A 21,543-nucleotide genomic window follows, 5' to 3' on the forward strand; every position below is an offset into this window, starting at 1 on the left:
AACCTTTGGCACGCAGCCTGCCAGGGTAAGCCCCCTGGTGGGCTGGGACAGTTTGTTTACCTGCTGCATCCGCAGGTTCAGCCGATCGCGGCTCCAGACAAATGGGGGCTGCAGGACGAGGGATGTGCTGGCCGCGGCTTCTCGCAGCCCCCATTGGCCTGGAGCAGCAAACCACAGCCAGTGGAAGCCGCAATCAGCCGAACCTGTGGACGCGGCAAGTAAACAAACCGGCCCGGCCCGCCAGAGGGCTTACCTTGGCGGGCCATGTGCTGAAGTTTACCGATCCCTGGGATAGGGGAAATGGGGGTCCAGCATGCGGATCTCCTTGGCAGCAGCTGGGACTCCCCTGTTAAGCAGGCCCATCAAACCCTTACCCTGACAAGCTCCACCTTCCCTGCATTTGTACCACCCCGATGAGCCCTCCCAGACACCCTCCCCACTGAGCCCCAACCACCCACACCTAGACCCCCACCCAAATGAACCTTGTAGATAAATCTCTGTATTAAGCATCTTCACATAACTTTAATCTGACTTGTATTATGCCTCTTCATATAACCCTGTATTAAGCTATTTTCATACAACTTGATACAAAGTCCTTAGGGATCTGATACAAAGTTCCTATATCAATGTAGAAAAACTTATAGAAAACTTTGTGTTAAGCCTTGGTATAATGTTATAGCCCCTAAGGGTAGTTAAAGTAGAAGAAAAATGTCTTTTTGCTTGGAGTAGAATAAGATTTCCCCCTCCCCACACTCCCTTAATCAATTGGCATGTTGAATGAATGAGGTGTGAATGAGCAAGGCATGGAAGGCAAGCACCTCCAGACAGCTAGTTGGAGAGGGGATGGAAGCCAGACCCAAGGACAATCAAACCTGTCAAGTGGGCTCACTAAAGAAAAGCAGACATATTGACAGCCTGGGGGGGGGGGGATTAGAAACACCCTCTTTGCTGCAGGGGAAATTGGATCCTGACTGACTGACTGACAGAACACACATAATATCCCAAGGATTCCCAAGGGAAGGGTGAGTTAGTGAGGTACATTATGTTTAGGATGTTTCATTATTTTGTATCATCTGTAATCTCCTGTGCTTTACGTGATTCAGGGTAAAAGAGCATAAAGGTGTATTAGACTGTACAACAAATGTTTCTCATAACTACTGTGTGCCCCTGAGAGGGTTAAACTGTAAACCAGAAATCTCACACCTTTTGGGCGGAGTTCTGGGAGAGGGATGTTTTTAAATACTGGGAAGTCTGAAAGGTCAGTGCTGTGCCCAGAGGGACATATAGTAGGGAAGTCTGAAGGACAGTCTGATGCTTTTGGAGTAGGTAGCTTTGGAAGGGTGTCCTAGGAGAGAGTCACTCATAGGTGGGGCAGAATTAAGGTTGAGATGTATGTTCATGGTAAGGTGTGTAGCTGGGGGAGGAAGAGTAGAGTGTTTGTATCATTACATGCCTTATATTTTTATTTCCTTGATTTTGTATTAGGTATCTTGTGTAACCGTAACTGTTTCACAATTAAGGTTTTTTTGGTATTAAATTTAGTATGCGATAAGTACTCTTGTGTGGTTAGAGATTAGATAAAAATTATGTATGTAGGCAGATTTGGGGAATCTGACTGTAGAAATGATGAATTCTTGTTGATATTGTGAAATTATGAAATCGCTGTATCATGAGAAGATGGATGATCAAGAAAATGGATCCCAGAAGAACAACCTAGTTCTTCATAGGACTCCTATAGTGTTCAGTAGAGGGTGGCAATGTAGAGGAATTTATTGAATAATTACTCATTTCCCCCCCACCCCCCAGAAAAAATGAAGGACTGCAGCCTCATGACTGAATGAGCACATGGTGTGCGGGCCCAGCATCCACCTTCTGGTAGTATTCCCAGACCTTAACCTTCAGATGCCAAAATCTCAGAGATAGAGTTAACATTCCCTCTTAGTAAGACAGCAACCATATTTGCGTTATTATTCAACTAAAATCTCCATTTACACTTCTTATAGTGTAGATATACTACACTGACAGAAAGGAAAGTATTTCTCAAAATAAAGCTAATTATGCATGATCACAAGGTAAAATTTGCTGTTATTTCCACCAAAACTCAGCATTAACTTTTATATGGATCGGTACATTTATTTTCATATCTGGAGGAATGGCTGAATCTTGTGGAATATAAGAGAAGCAAAAATAGTCTCTCCAAAAGTCCCTCTATTCCAGAATGACAACGGATATCAATAATTCCAGATATCCATTCAGTTGGGTGTCAGCGAGGAAATGTTTGATTTAACATCCCTGTGTTATGTTAAGTTGTAATGTTTGCTTTTCAAGTGATTGCATATGTCCTTTTACTCTAGGTGTGTGTGCGCCTTGTTCACTGGTGTCGGAGAGTTTTCCCTAAAACTACCTGTAGGCATGGCCATGCCTTTGCCCTGGCATTCCTTATGTTCCAAGCTGAGCATCTAAAGGATGCAGCTTTCCTGGCCATTCTTCAGTTCCTCCTTACTGTCCATGGTCAGAGCATGCCGTCAGCTCACTCCTCCTGGGAATTTGTTGTTGGTGGTACTCGTTTTTAGTCTCTTGATCCCACTTTTATTTTTCATTTTCCTTATTGGCAATAGTTTAATGGGCTCTGAACTCTGCTTGGTACTGGGGGAGCCCATGCCAAGGTTCTCTGGCTTGGCAGCCCTGCTCTGGATGTTGCAAGCTGATGCCCTTGAGTGATTCTCACTCTTACTATTTGAAGTGCTTGGGTTAGGGTCATGTCAGGAACACTTGTCTGAGATCCTGGGCCTCAAGACTGGAACAAAGGTGCAAAGAGAAAAGCATCTCAGATACATCCTCCTGGAAGCTGCCCTTTGCTTGGAATCAGAAAAGGCTTAGTCAGATCGAGGAAGTTTCTTGACCACTCCTCCTAAGAGTACTTCCCTAATCTCGCCTGTGAACAAAGAAAAGAGGAGATTTCCCCTTCACCAGGGACGCCCTCAAATAAGCATAAGTACTCAGAGCATCCTTGGCCTCTGAAGCCTAAGAAGAGGATGGCTTCAACTTCATCAAAGTCCTCCATATCGGACTCCTTGACAGCAGAGGTTAGACCCTCTGGTACTGAAGGTAGACCGTGCCCTTGGGCCCACCATGCTGTAGCACTGCAATTTAGTGGCACTCGTAGAGCAAAGCCATTTACATTTGGGACCATTGAGACCCACTACTTCATCAGTGTAGATGGTGGAACCATCCCCCTGCTGGTGGTGGGGTAAAGGCCCCTTTCACAGCCTACACAGCTCTTGATACCACCCTCTCTGATTATCCAGATCAATAAGGCCCTTCCAGGATCAACACACATGGTGCAGTCATTGGCAACCACATTGGGGTCTTTTGTGGCACCAGTGACCTCCGGTCTAGTACAGTTTTTTCCTCAATCTCCTTGTTGTCATCTCTGAGACCACTGGTAACAGCTCTGCCTCAGTGCACAGTACAGATATCTAAGGGTATATCTACACTGCGAAATTAGGTCGAATTTATAGAAGTCGATTTTTTAGAAATAGATTTTATTCAGTTGATTGGGTGTGTCCCCACTTAAGACCATTAACTCAGCAAAGTGCATCCACAATACCGAGGCTAGCGTCAACTTCTGGAGCATTGCACCGTGGGTAGCTTTCCCGCAGTCTCTGCCGCCCATTGGAATTCTGGGTTGAGCTCCCAATGCCTGATAGGGCAAAACATTGTTGCTGGTGGTTCTGGGTAAATGTTGTCAGGCCCTCCCCCTCCCTCCCTCCCTCCGTGAAAGCAATGGCAATAAATCTTTTCTCGCCTTTTTTCCTGGGTTACCCATGCAGATGACATACCATGGCAAGCATGGAGTCCGCTCAGCTCACCATCACCGTATGTCTCCTGGGTGCTGCCAGACGTGGTACTGCATTGCTACACAGCAGCAGCTCAATGCCTTTTGGCAGCAGATGGTGCATTACAATTGGTAGCCGCCGTCGTCGTCTCCTGGGTGCTCTTTTAGCTGACCTCGGTGAGGTCGGCCGGGGGCGCCTGGATATAAATGGGAGATGACGATGGCCAGCAGTCGTACTGCACCATCTTCTGGTATAAGAGAGATGGAGTGGATCAAAACAATAAAGAGACCAGATTTGTTTTGTATTCATTTGCTCCCCACTCCCTCCATGAATAGTTGGGGGAGGGATAGCTCAGTGGTTTGAGCATTGGCCTGCTAAACCCAGGGTTGTGAGTTCAATCCTTGAGGGGGCCATTCTGTGTGATAACCCTGTAAGCCATGTCGTCAGTCGCCCCTCCCTCCATCAGAGCAACAGCAGACAATTGTTTCACGCCTTTTTTCAGTGCAGATGCCATAGCACGGCAAGCATGGAGCCCGCTCAGATCACCACCGCAATTATGAATACTGTAAACACCATGTGCATTATCCTGCAGTATATGCAGAACCAGAACCTGCAAAAGCAAAACCAGGCGATGGCAACGCCGTGATGAGAATGAGGACATGGACACAGACTTCTCTTTTAGTACAGGTCCTGGCAATGTGGACATCATGGTATTAATGGGGCAGGTCCATGCCATGCAACGCCGATTCTGAGCCTGGGAAACAAGCACAGACTGGTGGGACTGCATAGTGTTGTATGTCTGGGATGATTCCCAGTGGCTGCGAAACTTTCGCATGCGTAAGGGCACTTTCATGGAACTTTGTGACTTGCTTTCCCCTGCCCTGAAGCGCAAGAATACCAAGATGAGAGCAGCCCTCACAGTTCACAAGCGAGTGGCAGTAGCCCTGTGGAAGCTTGCAACGCCAGACCGCTACCGGTCAGTCAGGCATCAATTTGGAGTGGGCAGATCTACTGTGGGGGCTGCTGTGATCCAAGTAGCCAATGCAATTAAAGAGCTGCTGATATCCAGGGTAGTGACTCTGGGAAATGTGCAGGTCATAGTGGATGGCTTTGCTGCAATGGGATTCCCTAACTGTGGTGGGGCGATAGACGGAACCCATATCCCTATCTTGGCACCTGAGCACCAAGGCAGCGAGTACATAAACCGAAAGGGGTACTTTTCAATGGTGCCGCAAGCACTGGTGGATCACAAGGGATGTTTCACCAACATCAATGTAGGATGGCCGGGAAAGGTAAATGATGCTCGCATCTTCAGGAACTCTGGTCTGTTTCAAAAGCTGTAGCAAGGGACTTTCTTCCCAGACCAGAAAATGACTGTTCGGGATGTTGAAATGCCTATAATTATCCTTGGGGGACCCAGCCTACCCCTTAATCCCATGGCTCATGAAGCCGTACACAGGCATCCTGGACAGTAGTCAGGAGCTGTTCAACTATAGGCTGAGCAAGTGCAGAATGGTGGTAGAATGTGCATTTGGACGTTTAAAAGTTCACTGGCGCAGTTTACTGACTCGAATAGACCTCAGCGAAATCAATATTCCCATTGTTATTGCTGCTTGCTGTGCACCCCACAATATCTGTGAGAGTAAGGGGGAGACATTTATGGCGGGGTGGGAAGTTGAAGCAAATCACCTGGCCTCTGATTACGTGCAGCCAGACACCAGGGTGGTTAGCAGAGTACAGGAGGGCGCAGTGCACATCAAGCTTTGAAAACCAGTTTCATGACTGGCCAGGCTACGGTGTGAAAGTTCTGTTTGTTTCTCCTTGATTGAAACCCCTCCCACCTTGGTTCACTCTACTTCCCTGTAAGCTAACCACTCTCCCCTCCCCCCTTCGATCACCGCTTGAAGAGGCAATAAAGTCATTGTTGCTTCACATTCATGCATTCTTTATTAATTCATCACACAAATAGGGGGATAACTGCCAAGGTAGCCCGGGTGGGGTTGGGGAGGAGGGAAGGACAAGGCCACACTGCACTTTAAAACTTATTGAATGCCAGCTTTCTGTTGCTTGGACAGTCCTCTGGGGTGGAGTGGTTGGGTGCTCGGAGGCTCCCCCACCGCATTCTTGGGCATCTGGGTGAGGAAGCTATGGAACTTGGGGAGGAGGGTTGGTTACACAGGGGCTGTAGCAGCGGTCTGTGCTCAAGCTGCCTTTCCTGAACCTCAACCATATGCCGGAGCATATCAGTTTGTTCCTCCAGTAGCCTCAGCATTGTCTCTTGCCTTCTGTCATCAAGCTGATGCCACCTATCATCTTCAGCCTGCCATTTATTATCTTCAGCCCTTATTATCTTCAGCCTGCCACTTATTATCATCTCCCACTTCAGGGAATCCCAGGCATTCTCCAGTAACTGTTTCCACTCTTGTAGACATCATGCTGATAAGAACAGGCTGAAGGGCTTGAGTCCCTGGTCTAGGTACAACTAGCCTTCATTACTATACCAGTTCCCTCACTGGCCTTACTGAATTATTCCAATGTCCAAATGCTCATCTCTGCTGCACTACAGAAAGGGAAGTCTCCCCACCAGGTACTTGACTGACTGTGCGATGTTGGTATTAATCAGCCACTGCACTAGAAAAACCCTATCCCTGAGAGGGGAAATTTCCCCACACTGTACCAGTCCGTACCAAGTTCCTGCTGGGCACCTATGATTGGGACCCCCTGTGACCTGCATTAGATGTGCCTTCTAGGTCAGTGGTTCAAGACTATCCTCAGGATGGTCCTTTCCTGCCACCTCTGAACACCTCATTCTCATCACCAGATGAGGCTCTCGTTTGGGAAATGTTTTCTCTAGTGCCAGATCATTTTAAGTGCTATGTCCCTTTGGTATACAAATGAAAATTGTGAAGGAAAACCCTCACAAGCTCTTAAATGTTTTACACACCACTGCAGCAGGGAGAGGTGCCCTCCCTATAAATGGGGTAACGATGTAGCCTATTAAAGTCCTATGGCAAACCCATCATCCACCACACTTGTGGTAAAGCAGGTTCCCTCCAGTGGGTTTTGAACAGTTCTCTGTTTCCCACACAGGGATCCCTGGTTGAGATAGCAGTAAATGGAAAAACAGTACTGAGGTAAAGTAAAAGCTACCGCTAAAGAAAAGGACAAAAAGAAATGAGACCTTTTTGGTAGAAAGCTTTATTTAGCTACAGAGGGTCCTGTGGTACCTTTAAGACTAACAGAAGTATTGGGAGCATAAGCTTTCGTGGGTAAGAACCTCACTTCTTCAGATGCAAGTAATGGAAATTTCCAGAGGCAGGTATAAATCAGTATGGAGATAACAAGGTTAGTTCAATCAGGCAGGGTGAGGTGCTCTGCTAGCAGTTGAGGTGTGAACACCAAGGGAGGAGAAACTACTTCTGTAGTTGGATAGCCATTCACAGTCTTTGTTTAATCCTGATCTGATGGTGTCAAATTTGCAAATGAACTGGAGCTCAGCAGTTTCTCTTTGGAGTCTGGTCCTGAAGTTGTTTTGCTGTAAGATGGCTACCTTTACATCTGCTATTGTGTGGCCAGGGAGGTTGAAGTGTTCTCCTACAGGTTTTTGTATATTGCCATTCCTGATATCTGACTTGTGTCCATTTATCCTCTTGCGTAGTGACTGTCCAGTTTGGCCAATGTACATAGCAGAGGGGCATTGCTGGCATATGATGGCATATATAACATTGGTGGACGTGCAGGTGAATGAGCCGGTGATGTTGTAGCTGATCTGGTTAGGTCCTGTGATGGTGTTGCTGGTGTGGATATGTGGGCAGAGTTGGCATCGAGGTTTGTTGCATGGGTTGGTTCCTGAGTTAGAGTTATTATGGTGCGGTGCGTGGTTGCTTGTGAGAATATGCTTAAGGTTGGCAGGTTGTCTGTGGGCGAGGACTGGCCTGCCTCCCAAGGTCTGTGAAAGTGAGGGATCATTGTCCAGGATGAGTTGTAGATCACTGATGATGCGTTGGAGAGGTTTAAGCTGAGGACTGTAGGTGATGGCCAGCGGAGTTCTGTTGGTTTCTTTTTTGGGCCTGTCTTGTAGCAGGAGGCTTCTGGGTACACGTCTGGCTCTGTTGATTTGTTTCTTTATTTCCTTGTGTGGGTATCGTAGTTTTGAGAATGCTTGGTGAAGATCTTGTAGGTGTTGGTCTCTGTCTGAGGGGTTGGAGCAGATGCGATTGTACCTCAGTGCTTGGCTGTAGATGATGGATCGTGTGGTGTGACCGGGGTGGAAGCTGGAGGCATGAAGGTAGGCATAGCGGTCGGTGGGTTTTCGGGGTAGGGTGGTGTTAATGTGGCCATCGCTTATTTGTACGGTGGTGTCTAGGAAATGGACCTCCCGTGTAGATTGGTCCAGGCTGAGGTTGATGGTGGGGTGGAAGCTGTTGAATTCATGGTGGAATTCTTCCAGGGTCTCCTTCCCATGGGTCCAGATGATGAAGATGTCATCAATATAGCATAGGTAGAGAAGGGGCATGAGTGGACGAGAGCTGAGGAAGCGTTGTTCCAGGTCAGCCATAAAAATGTTGGCATATTGTGGGGCCATTCGGGTGCCCATAGCGGTGCCACTGGTCTGGAGGTATATATTGTCACCAAATTTGAAATAATTGTGCGTGAGGATAAAGTCACAGAGCTCAGCAATAAGTTGTGCTGTGTCATCCTCAGGGATACTGTTCCTGACAGCTTGTATTCCATCTGTGTGTGGGATGTTTGTGTAGAGAGCCTCTACATCCATGGTGGCTAGGATGGTGTTTTCTGGGAGGTCACCAATGCATTGTAGTTTTCTCAGGAAATCTGTGGTGTCACGGAGATAGCTGGGAGTGCTGGTAGCGTAGGGTCTGAGTAGGGAGTTCACATATCCAGACAGTCCTTCAGTGAGAGTGCCAATGCCCGAGATGATGGGGCGTCCAGGATTTCCAGGTTTGTGGATCTTAGGTAGTAGATAGAGCCCCGACCGGGGTTATTCTAAGGGTATGTTGATTTGTTCCTGTGTTAGTGTAGGGAGTGTCCTGAGTAGATGGTGCAGTTTCTTAGTGTATTCCTCAGTGGGATCTGAGGAAAGTGGCCTGTAGAATTTGGTATTGGAGAGTTGTCTGGCAGCCTCCTTCTGGTAGTCAGACCTGTTCATGAGGACAACAGCACCTCCTTTATCAGCCTCTTTGATGATAATGTCAGGGTGGTTTCTGAGGCTGTGGATGGCATTGCGTTCTGCACGACTTAGGTTATGAGGCAAGCTATGTTGTTTTTCCACAATTTCTGCCTGTGCACGTCGGCGGAAGCATTCTATGTATAGGTCCAGACTGTCATTTCGACCCTCAGGAGGAGTCCATTTGGAGTTCTTCTTCCTGTGGTGTTGGTGGGAGGGTATCTGTGTATCAGTGCGCTGTTCAGTGTTATCTTGAAAGTATTCTTTGAGTCGGAGGCGGCGAAAGTAGGCTTCCAGATCACCGCAGAACGGTATCATGTTCGTGGGGGTGCTGGGGCAAAAAGAGAGTCCCCAAGATAGGACAGACTCTTCTGCTGGGTTGAGTGTGTAGCTGGATAAATTGACGATATTGCTGGGTGACTTAGGGGTACCCCTGTTGTGGCCCCATGTGGCAGGTAGGATTTTAGACAGCTTACGGTCCTTTTTCCTTTGTAGAGAGGTGAAGTGTGTAATGTAGATCTCCTTTCTTATTTTAGTAAAGTCCATTTGTGTGGAGGGTTGGTTATTTATGAAAGTCTCCAGGTTGGAGAGCTCTTTCTTGATGTTTTTCTGTTTGCTGTATAGGATGCTGATCAGGTGGTGTCTCAGTTTCTTTGATAGTGTATGGCATAATCTCTCACTGTGGTCTGTGCAGTATGTAGATAGCAATAGATTTTTCACCTTCAGTCCATTTGGTATGATGTCCATCCATTTGCATTTGGAAAGGAAGACGATATCTGTCTGTATTTGTGCAAGTTTCTTCATGAGGTTGATAGATTTCCATTCCATACGGCTAAATGCAGTGCCTTGCATGGTGTCAAGTATCAGAGGGGTAGCCATGTTAGTCTGAATCTGTAAAAAGCAACAGAGGGTCCTGTGGCACCTTTAAGACTAACAGAAAAGACTTTATTTAGCTGAGGATTTATGGTCAGCTATCAGGCCCTTTGCCCCATTATGACTATTCAAAGTAGGATGCTATGTCCACGTTCATCAATAAGCCTCAAGAGCCCTCAGGAAGCATTTTCTAGTCACTTCTGGTGGAAGGTTGGCAAGTCTGAAGGTCAACTCTGCATGCTTCCCTGGATGCTGCAGACTTAGCTGCCAGGGTCATGGCAAAGGCATTAACCATGCACAGCTAATTGTGGTCCCAGTTGTCGGGGATCCCTGCAGAAGTTCAGTAGACGTCCCCTTCAAAAGTTGTACACTCATAGACTTTAAGGCCAGAAAGGATTATCATGATCATCTACTCTGATCTACGCATTACAGGCTACAGAACCTCACCCACCCACTCCTGCAATAAGCCCATATCCTCTGGCTGAGTTACTGAACTCTTCAAATCTTGATTTAAAAACATCAAGTTATATAGAGAATCTGCCATTTACTCTAGTTCAAACCAGAAGTAACCTGTGCCCCATGCTGCAGAGGAAGGCAAAAAAACCCTAGGGTGCCCCAACCTGATCTGGGAGAAAATTCCTTCACGACCCCAAATATGATGATCAGTTAAATCCTGAACATGTAGGTGAGACCCACCAGTCAGAAACCATGGAAGGAATTTTCTGTAGTAAATCAGAGCCCTCCACATCTAGTGTCCCATCTCCAGCCATTGGAGATGTCTGCTATTAGCTATTGGGCCATATGACATTACAAGCACCCTCATCATACCATATCCTCCATAAACTTCTAAAGCTCAGTCCTGAAACAAGTTTCCCTCCCCCCCCCCCCACTCCCCTTAGATGGCTGTTCTAGAACTTCACTTTTCTGACGGTTAAAAACCTTTGTCTAATTTCAAGCATAAACTTGATGGCTGATTTATATCCGTTTGTTGTTGTGCCATTGTTGGCCCTTATCTTAAAGAACTCCTTCCCCTCTGTGGTGTTTATCACTTTGATGTATTTGTAGCATGCAATTATATCTTCCCTCAGCCTTTGTTTTGTTAGGCTAAATAAGCCAAGCTCCTTAAGTCTCCTCTCACAAGGCAAGTTTCCATTCCTCTGATTATCCTAGTAGCACTTCTCTGCATTTGTTCCAGTTTGAATTCATTTTACTTAAACATAGGAGACCAGGTTTGCACACAGTATTCCAGATGAGGTTTCACCAGTGCCTTGTACAATGGTAATAACACTCTCTATCTCTACTGGAAGTACTTCTCCTAATGTATCTTAGTATTCCATTAGCCTTTTTTCATGGCTGCATCACATTGGCAGCTCATAGTGATCCTATGATCAACCAGTACACCCAGGTCTTTCTCTTCCTCTGTCAATTCCAACTGGTATGCATCCCAGATAAGGTCCTATTGTCCCTGGATTGGTTTATGAAACAAGACAACATTTTCAGGGAAGTCCCATTTCCCCGCTCTTCCCCATCTCTCCTAATCTGACTTTGGTAGTGGACACTTCTGCCATGGGGTGTGTGTGCATGTGAGAAACTTGCAAGCTTAGTGATTGTGGTCCAGGCTACAGATCATCATTCTAGAGTTGCAGGCAATCTCCAGAACACACCACTAGTTCCTGCTACACCTACAGGGTAAGACTAGCCAAGCACTTGGCAGTAACACCAAAGCAGTGTTCTATGTCAACAAGTAGGGGTGCACCAGATCAAGCAACCTGAGCAAGAAAGAGGTCAGATTTAGGACATTTGATATGCAGAATTTTCAGACTTTCATAGCAGATCCTCTGAGCAGGTTGTTCAGCTTGGAGCATAAAGGGTCTCAGGATGATTTTTTCTAAGATCAGTTTTTAAGTAGGGAGATTCCCAAAAGTGGACTTATTTGCAATCTGCAGTGCAAGAAATGTTCCTGATTCTGCTCAAGGGCAGGCCCCAGACATGTTCCTCTTCCCATAGGGCAGGGACCTGCTGTGCGCATACCCTCCACTGCTACTGTTTCCAAAGGCCAGTCTCAAGCTGTAACAAGAATGAGGCTCCATACTGTCACTGACTCATGGACGCTGTGATCCTACAGAATCAGGTGGTCTTGTCACCTGATACTAAACATTACCTGGAACTTCTTGTAACTTTCCATAGGAAGGGAAGGGGGGGATCAAGTTTGGGAAACAAAGGATTCCCACCTTATGTAAATCCTATTTATGGGCGGGTAGGAAGGCAAACTGGACTCCTCCTCTCCATGGCCCGTCTGCCCAAGAAGAAAGACTGCTAGAGCCACCTGAAGGGAAGGCAATGGGAGAGTCCAGACTGAGACAGAGGTCCAATCTGAAAAGGAATCTAACTGGAACTCTGAACCACAGAAACTTTGCAACTTGCCCTAAAATAACATTTAGGGTGAGAATTTACATTTTGTAACCTGTTTAAGTATATTCAGCTTAGCTTACGCATTTTGCTTTATTTGGTCAGTAATCTGCTTTGTTCTGTCTGTTACCTCTTGCATTCATTTAAAATTCACCTTAGGTAGTTAATAAAATTAGTTAGGTTTCATATTAAATCCAGTTTCTGTAATTTCTATCTTGGGGGGGACAAGAAGTCATGCACACCTGTCTTCACATTGAGGAAGAGGGTGCATTTGATGAACTCGCTCTGTATGTACAAATATTTCTGTACAGTGCAAGACAGTAGTATTTTGGGTTTGTCTCCCAAAAGGGGTAAGGCACATGAGTGCTGGGGGAGCCCTCTCACACAGAGCTGACTTCAGTCTGTGTCTGCAGCGGGGGGGTCTGTGTGTGTGCACATGTGCTGCAAGAGGCTGGAGAGCCTAATTCAGCAAAGTAGGGAGAGCGAACCCAGGCTGATTGCACAGGGGAGGCTCAGTTAGGGTGACCAGATGTCCCGATTTTATCGGGACTGTCCCGATATTTCCTTGTTTGTCCCGCGTCCTGACCGATGTGCGGTCGGGATACTGGACAAACAAGGAAATGCTCCAGAGCCCGGAAGTGCTCGCGCCCCCCCGCCCCTCCTCCACCCCCTCCTCCCCTGATTGGCTCCCTCCTCGAATCCCCGCCTCTTCCCCGGGCTCACCATTCCTCCTCCCTCCACAAGCGTTGGAGGGAGGCCCCGGAGACCAGGGGAAGCCCGGGGCCGGGGTGAGTAAGAGTCCGGCCTGGCCCTGAGCAGGCAGGACTCAGTTGGGTGGTTGGGAGAGGAGGGGGGTGGCCCGCGGGGCCAGGCAGCGGCTGTTCTCCACCCCTGGGCAGCGGGACTCGGGAGCAGCTGCTGCTGCAGCTCACCCTGGCCCCGCGCTTCCCCTGCGTCTCCCGGGCCTCCCTCCAGCGCTTGTGGAGGAAGGGTGTGTTGTTTTTTTTTTTTTTTGCCCCCCCCTCCCCCCTTCCCTCCTCCCCCCGCGTCCCGATATTTGACTTGGGTGATCTGGTCACCCTAGTCTCAGTTAAACCCAGCACATCAGGTGGCATCCCAGAAGGGGGGTCCAACCCATCACAGTGAGAGCCTCCTTTCAAGTCATTAGCTTCCTGCTTGTTGTTGCACTTCTTGGTGATGGGGACCTTTTAACAGCTGTCACCTCTGTAAGGAGAGTGGGGCAGCTAAATGTCCTGGTAACAAATCCTTCATACACTGTCTTTTACAGGGATGAGGTATAGCTTAAGCGTCAACCTACGATTCCCTCCAAAGCGGTATCTGATTTCTACCTCAGACAGTTAATGTATTTACTGGTCTTCCTTCCAAAGCCACATGCTCAGAAAGATGAACAAAAGCTCCACCCTATGGATGCTGGCTGAGCCCTGGCTTTTTACCTGGATAGAACAAAGTCCTTTTAGGTCTCTTCCCAACTGTTTGTCTCCTATGCAAATAGTTAATCAGTTGCACTGTCATGTGCTATGAGGTGAAGAGTATTACAGAGCCAGGCACACACACCTTTCACAGCATTTGTGGGAAACTTTCCAATTATTGGCATCTGCAAAGCAGCAACATGGACTTCATTCCATATTTGATAGATATTACACCATTATTACCACATCAAAGAAAGTTGCAAATTTGGAGAAAGTGGTCCTGCAGTTCCTAATCCAGAGAGACTCCTAGGCCCACCTCCATTGAAAACAGCTTGCAATGCACCTACAGTTTTAATGGACATATGTAATCACTTGAAGAAATAGTTACTCCTCTTCTCATAACTGTTGCTCTTTGAGATGTGTTGCATATGGCCATTACACAACCCTTCCTCCTTCCCCACCACCTATCATCGGGATTCCGGTAGGAAGGAACTGAAGAATGCGCAGGAAGTTCCACCCGTTTATTCCTCTGGCTTGGCACATGAGTGATACAAGGGCACAGGCGTGGCGCCCCTATAGGTACCGGTAGGGAAAACATTCCAGCACTGGTGCACGAGGTACACACGCATAGTAAAATGGACATATGCAACACATCTCAAAGAACAACAGTTATAAAAAGGTGAGTAACCATTTCCTTTGCGTGAAAAGCCATTACTTGCCTGCCGCAACAGGACTTGGCATAGTCTAGTAAAATTAAATATAGTGGATAGTTTCGCTATGTGATGGCCTCTATATAATGTCCAAATGTTAAAATCTCTGGAGCATGATTAGGTCACAGAATGAAAAAGAAATCTGTATATTGGAGGGTAGTGTTAGGGGAAAAGTAAGTGTGTACATGACTATGAGAACAACCAGAATTACTGTCAGATCTTCGACCTGAAATAACGTAGAAAAGACAACTCCTTAAACAAATGTATTTATTGAAAATAATTATAAACACTTTTTATTAGGCATGAGCTCTAGTTACAAAATACAAAGTTTTGCTAATATGGACGGATATACCCAGGGTCTAATTTATCCTGGTGGAGTAACATTAAAGTAAATTAAATTACACTAGTGATGAATTTGGCTTCATATTTTTTCCTGCTAGCACTTTGACGGATCTATCAGAAATCTCAGACTATTGAGTTGTCTTTTCAAACCCCCCTATACTCAGAAATAGCTTTTTCATGGGCATATAGGCTCTTATCTAAATCAGACACAAACTGAAATAATAAATGAGAAGGCATTTTTGGAAACATTGGGGTTGACTGGAAAGTAGATAATGGGTGGTATGTCACTACCTAAAATTGAAATTTATAAATTTCAAACAGACAAGTATTCTACAGTATCCCGCCAACTTATATAATGTGCTACCCACCCGCATGAATAGCTACTTTCCAGTCTGATACATCTCCCAGATGCTGAAGATCTTAGGGTATGTCTACACTGCAATTAAACAACCATGGCTATCTTGTGTCAGCTGGCTTGGTCTTGGGCTGTTTAATTGCAGTGTAGACATTTGGGCTCAGGCTGGAGCCTGGGCTCTGGGACCCTTCCACTTGTGGGGTCCCAGAGCCCCAACTTCAACCTGAGCTTCAACATCTACACTGCAATAAATAGTCCTTTAGCTGGAGCCCTGCCAGCCACAGGTATTTAGCTACAGTGCAGACGTACCCTGACACTACTCTCCTTTGCAAATACTCTGAGGCCTGGTCTACACTAGGCGTTTATGTCGAAGTTAGCGCCGTTAAATCGAATTAACCCTGCACCCGTCCACACTGCGATGCTATTTAGTTCGACATAGAGGTCTCTTTAATTCGACTTCTGTACTCCTCCCCGACGAGGGGAGTAGCGCTAAATTCGACATGGCCATGTCGAATTAGGCTAGGTGTGGATGGAAATCGACGCTAATAGCTCCGGGAGCTATCCCACAGTGCACCACTCTGTTGACGCTCTGGACAGCAGTGCGAGCTCGGATGCTCTGACCAGCCACACAGGAAAAGCCCCGGGAAAATTTGAATTTGAATTCCTTTTCCTGTCTGGCCAGTTTGAATCTCATTTCCTGTCTGGACATCGTGGCGAGCACAGCAGCACTGGCAACGATGCAGAGCTCTCCAGCAGTGATGGCCATGCAGTCTGTGAATAGAAAGAGAGCCCCAGCATGGACTGATCGTGAAGTCTTGGATCTCATCGCTGTGTGGGGCGATGAGTCCGTGCTTTCCGAGCTGCGATCCAAAAGAAGGAATGCAAAGATCTACGAGAAGATCTCTAAAGACATGGCAGAGAGAGGATACAGCCGGGATGCAACGCAGTGCCGCGTGAAAATCAAGGAGCTGAGACAAGGCTACCAGAAGACCAAAGAGGCAAACGGACGCTCCGGATCCCATCCCCAGACATCCCGTTTCTACGAGGCACTGCATTCCATCCTCGGTGCTGCCGCCACCACTACCCCACCAGTGACCGTGGACTCTGAGGATGGGATACTGTCCACGGCCGGTTCCTCAGACATGTTAGGGGACGGGGAAGATGAGGAAGGAGATGAGGAGGGCGAGGCAGTTGGCAGCTCTCACAACGCTGATTTCCCCGACAGCCAGGATCTCTTCATCACCCTTACAGAGATCCCCTACGAAGCGTCCCCAGCCATTACCCCGGACACAGAATCTGGTGAAGGATCAGCCAGTAAGTGTTGTAAACATCTAAACATTTATTTTTAACAAAACAGGAATATTAACAATTAAAAGAATGGGTTGTTCATGATTAGTGTGCCCTAGGCGCTTAACGGTTTAGTAAGGGGCAGTGCAAGTTTTGAAAAGAAATCTAGCAATGTCCGGTTTTCAGTGATTGTCCTGCACAAGCCGCTCTACTGTGTATTCCCTGCTACTGCAGCTACAGTAAAATGCGGTCTATATGTGCGGGGATAGAGCAGTAATCCTCCTGGGACATCTCGATGAAGCTCTCCTGGAGGTAACTTGAAAGCCGTTGCATGAGGTTCTTGGGGAGAGCGGCCTTATTGGGTCCTCCGAAGTACGACACGTTGCCGCGCCACGAGATTATCAGGTACTCGGGGATCATTGCTCTGCACAGCAGGGCGGCATACGGCCCTGGTCTTTGGAGGCTTTCCCGGAGCATTCTCTCTTTGTCGCTCTCGGAGATCCTCATCAGGGTGATGTCGGCCATGGTGACCTGCTTTTAATTAGGTAGGGGAATGTTAGTGTTGGGACTGCTTTCCCGTTCCTTTACAGAACTGTAACCGCTGGTTTGCAGCCACGCGGTGGAGGCGGGAGAGGGGCAGCCGAAAGGGATCGTTCCCGGGGACAGCCGCGAGGGGGTGGGACAGGGGCAGAGTTCCCGCTTGCCGGATTGCTGGCAGCAGGGACTGACATTGATTTAAATGTGAAATGAGGCCAGTGGTAATATAAAAGTTTTAAACTGCCACAAGTGTACGGCTTACCATGTCTGCCTGCAACAGAAATTCCGTTGTGCTGCCTCGCTTCTCAAATGTGCTGTTCAAGACCCCAGGCACAGAATGCGAAGGCCGAGAATTCGACCTTGTGCTGAGTGCGCATGTGAAAGGTGCTGTGCATGGTCTTGTTCACAGAGAAAGACTATGTTCTTTGTTCACAACTACATTTATCTTTCAGAGGAATTCACTCCCTTTTTCCCATTTCCACAGCCCCGTCTGCGACTGTCTCACAACCTAGCCTGGAATCACACTCCCAGAGGCTAGCGCGGATTAGGCGTAGGAAGAAGAGGACACGGGAGGACATGTTCTCTGAGCTTATGGCCTCTTCCCAAGCCCAGGCAGCACAGCAGACCCAGTGGCGGGAGAACTTGACCCGAATGCACCAAGCCAACATGGATCGGGAGGAGAGGTGGCGGCAGGAAGACCAGCAGGCGACTCTAACGCTGCTTGGACTACTGAGGGAGCAAACGGACACACTCCGGCGCCTTGTGGATGTTCTGCAGGAACGGAGGCAGGAGGACAGAGCCCCGCTGCAGTCCATCTCTAACCGCCCTCCCCCGCCACCAAGTCCCATACCCACCTCACCCAAAGTGCAAAGAAGGAGAGGCGGCAGAGTCCCTGCTAACTCTCACTCCACCCCTGCAGAGAGCTCTAGTAGCAGAAGGCTCTCATTTCCCAAAATTTGAAAAGTTCTTTCCTTCCCGCCTGACACAAGCCCACGTCCAAGTTTCACCTCCCAATGCCATGTGTAGTTGATAATAAAAAATTCGTTTCTGTTAACTACTGTTTCAATCATGTTCTTTTGGAGGAGGAGGGGAAAGGGGGTTGGAAATTGGACAGGACAGTCTCCTTTGGCAGGGTACATAGTCGGGGGCAGGCACAGCAGCAGGGCACATACACAGTGCAGTGATGCAGTGACTAGTTGCCCCGGTTAGTCTGGGAGGTTGTTTTGATGTAATGTTGGGGGGGGTGGGTTGCTCTGTGACTTTGTGGCGGGGGAGGGCAGTTACAGATCTTAAGCGCCGGTCCTTAGACAGGATCACAGAGCCACACAGCATGGGATCTGTAACCGTCCTCCCCCTGCCACAAAGTCAAATAGACCTCCCATACACACAGTCCCGATCAGGAGGGGTGACAGGCTCCGTTGAAACAAGCATCCCACCGCAGCGGAGCCTGTCAATCCTTGAGTTTAGAAGCTGCATTCGCATCACAACACTAGACCCGCCCCGCACCACAGTCTGCGTCCCAGTTTTAAAAAATTCCCGCTAAAACAGTATTAAAGAAAACGGTGTGCTTTAACAAAGTAGAACTATTTTTATTTCGACACGTGTGTTGGAGGGGGGGTGAAGGGGGTATGTAACTGGATAGGATAGTCAACATTACCTGGGTAAAGAAACGGGGGCAGGTTTAGCTTCTCAGTACACAAACTATAAAATCACAGGTTACCCTGCTCACTCAGGAACTTTGCTTTCAAAGCCTCCCGGATGCACAGCGCTTCCCGCTGGTCTCTTCTAATCGCCCGGCTGTCTGGCTGTGAGTAATCACCAGCCAGGCTATTTTCCTCAACCTCCCACCCCGCCATAAAGGTCTCCCCCTTGCTCTCACAGAGATTGTGGAGCACACAGCAAGCTGCTATAACAATGGGGATATTGGTTTCGCTGAGATCACAGCGAGTCAGTAAGCTTCTCCATCTCCCCTTGAGACGGCCAAAAGCACACTCCACCACCATTCTGCACTTGCTCAGCCGGTAGTTGAAGAGTTCTTTTTCAGTGTCCAGGGCGCCAGTATAGGGCTTCATGAGCCAGGGCATTAGCGGGTAGGCTGGGTCCCCGAGGATGACTATAGGCATCTCCACATCCCCAACAGTTATTTTGTGGTCCGGGAAGTAAATACCTTGTTGCAGCCGTCTAAACAGACCAGAGTTCCTGAAAACACGAGCGTCATGAACCTTGCCCGGCCATCCCACGTAGATGTTGGTAAAACGTCCCCTGTGGTCCACCAGTGCTTGCAGCACCATGGAAAAGTATCCCTTTCGGTTAATGTACTGGGTGGCCTGGTGGTCCGGTGCCAGGATAGGGATGTGAGTTCCATCTATGGCCCCACCGCAGTTTGGGAATCCCATCGCTGCGAAGCCATCTATGATCGCCTCCACGTTTCCCAGGGTCACTACCTTTGGCAGCAGTACATCAACGATTGCCTTCGCTACTTGCATCACAACAACCCCCACGGTAGATTTGCCCACCCCAAACTGGTTCGCGACTGACCGGTAGCTGTCTGGCGTTGCAAGCTTCCACAGGGCTATGGCCACTCGCTTCTGTACACTCAGTGCAGCTCGCAACCGGGTGTCACTGCGCTTCAGGGCAGGGGACAGCAACTCACAAAGTTCCAGGAAAGTTCCCTTCCGCATGCGAAAGTTTCGCAGCCACTGGGATTCATCCCAGACCTGCAGCACTATGCGGTCCCACCACTCAGTGCTTGTCTCCCGTGCCCAGAATCGCCGTTCCACGGCATCAACATGACCCATTGCCACTGTGATGTCCTCGGCGCTGGGTCGCCTGCTTTCTGACAGGTCTGTGCTACTCTCAGACTTCAGGACATCACCGCGGTGCCGTAGCCTCCTTGCCTGACTTTTCTGCATCTGCCTCAGGGAAACCTTTATGATAAGCTGCGAAACGTTGAGAGCGGCCACAACTGCAGCGATGGTCGCAGCGGGCTCCATGCTCGGAGTACAGTGGCGTCCGCGCTGTCAATGACTGGAAAAGCGCGCGAACTGTTTTCCCGCCGGCGCTTTCAGGGAGGGAGGGCGGGAGTGATGGACGGATGACGACAGTTTCCCAAAAGCACCCTCGACTCATTTTGTTACCCAGAAGGCATTGCCGGCTACACCCAGAATTCCAATGGGCAGAGGGGACTGCGGGAACTGTGGGATAGCTGACCACAGTGCACCGCTTCGAATGTCGACGCTATCACCGTTAGTGTGGACGCACAAAGTCGAATTACTGTCCTTAGTGTGGACACACACGTTCGACTTTGCAATATCGATTACAAAAATTCGATGCAAGTAAAATCGAACTACTCTCGTAGTGTAGACAAGGCCTGAGTATAACAAATAATAGGATAGTGAAATATCATGAATCTGAGATCATCCATAAAATGAGATCTCATAGAGGTGTTTAATGGTTCTCATTTCTTACTGAAAAGCATTGCAATATTATCACAAGCAAAGACCCTCAGCCACAATTCTGGACTAGATTAAAGGTATAGAGGAGGCTGGTTTATATTTGTAAACATGATGAACCTAGCTCACATGGCCACTAAGTGATGTTGATAAATATGGAACCCCTTGATCAGATATTTATAAAATGTAATTAAAGATCAATTGAAAATATAAAGAACCCCCAGAACTTTATATCTTCATCTAAAAGAAGGTATGTATTTCATATTTGAATGGTAAATGGGCTTTTTTTCTGAACTATTACTGTACTTTTATCATATTGTGTTAATTTCCTGGAAATATAGCATGCAGCCTGCCCAAGTGGTGACAAGGTGTACAATTTACAAAAGCACCTATATGACTTAAGAGTCCAATTTTCAAAAGTGACTTAGGCACACATTGACTTGCAATGAGATGTATGCTCCTAAGAGTCTAAGTCACTTCTGAAAATGGGACTAACCTCCTAAAACACTTAAGCACTTTTGAAGATTTTGCCCAAGATCCTTGTCCCCAGCCTTCCCCATTCTCCAAAGCTCTGCTAGTCTGTTTGAATATTTTAAAGAGTTTGGGAATTGGAAATGTCCTGTTTATTGAGACTAGATTTTTCTTGAGACAACACAATCCTTTCCTCAACTTAATGGGTTAACTGTACCTATGTTTCCTTCCAGGGATTCAGGGTTCTTCACTGCAGTGATGAGATTAGAAAATGTTAGTTTGACTGATACAATGTCTCTTAATAATGGGCATAAGTGATTCATGTATTTTGATAGTGAATTAGGAATGAAAACTGCGGTAGTTAGCAGAATAATCCTGCAGGAGCAAATTGCCAATGACAGCATCAGGGCACTGTGTCTGCTTCAGTATGAAACCAAAAGGGAACCCTGTTTGCAGCCTGAAGGCTCGTCAAGGCCCCTTCACCAAGAACAGGCAAATTAAAGTGCTTTATATTGGGAGGGAAAGTCCTTCTGCCTCAGAGGGGAGATATAATTAATTAAAGCTTAACCTGGTCTTTCTACCTCATTGCCACAGAAACAGAGACGTATTCCCTAAAGTCTACAGGAGTTTTTACATAAGCATAGTAAGGAAAT

At 47.6% G+C, this 21,543-nt stretch overlaps 1 protein-coding gene and 1 long non-coding RNA gene across 2 annotated transcripts in view; both read left to right on the plus strand.

The window, feature by feature from the left end:
- The window catches only part of LOC135981093 (uncharacterized), a 98,642-nt gene that overhangs the window by 48,192 nt on the left and 28,907 nt on the right, over window positions 1–21,543 (plus strand). The gene's annotated exons all lie outside the window — the stretch shown is intronic.
- LOC135981301 (uncharacterized) lies at window positions 15,735–18,021 on the plus strand. The gene is made up of 2 exons (XM_065583166.1): window positions 15,735–16,457; window positions 17,452–18,021. The coding sequence occupies exons 1-2, from the start codon at window positions 15,881–15,883 to the stop codon at window positions 17,925–17,927; spliced, it is 1,053 nt and encodes a 350-aa protein (XP_065439238.1). The 5' UTR covers window positions 15,735–15,880; the 3' UTR covers window positions 17,928–18,021.

Source organism: Chrysemys picta, chromosome 2, assembly GCF_011386835.1.
Source record: "Chrysemys picta bellii isolate R12L10 chromosome 2, ASM1138683v2, whole genome shotgun sequence".
Classification (NCBI taxonomy): Eukaryota; Metazoa; Chordata; order Testudines; family Emydidae; genus Chrysemys; species Chrysemys picta.

Coding starts and splice junctions, on each gene's coding strand:
- LOC135981301 (XM_065583166.1), top strand. CDS start 15,881: ATGCAGAGCTCTCCAGCAGTGATGGCCATGCAGTCTGTGAATAGAAAG. Junction 16,458..17,451: donor ATCTGGTGAAGGATCAGCCA/GTAAGTGTTGTA, acceptor CCATTTCCACAG/CCCCGTCTGCGACTGTCTCA.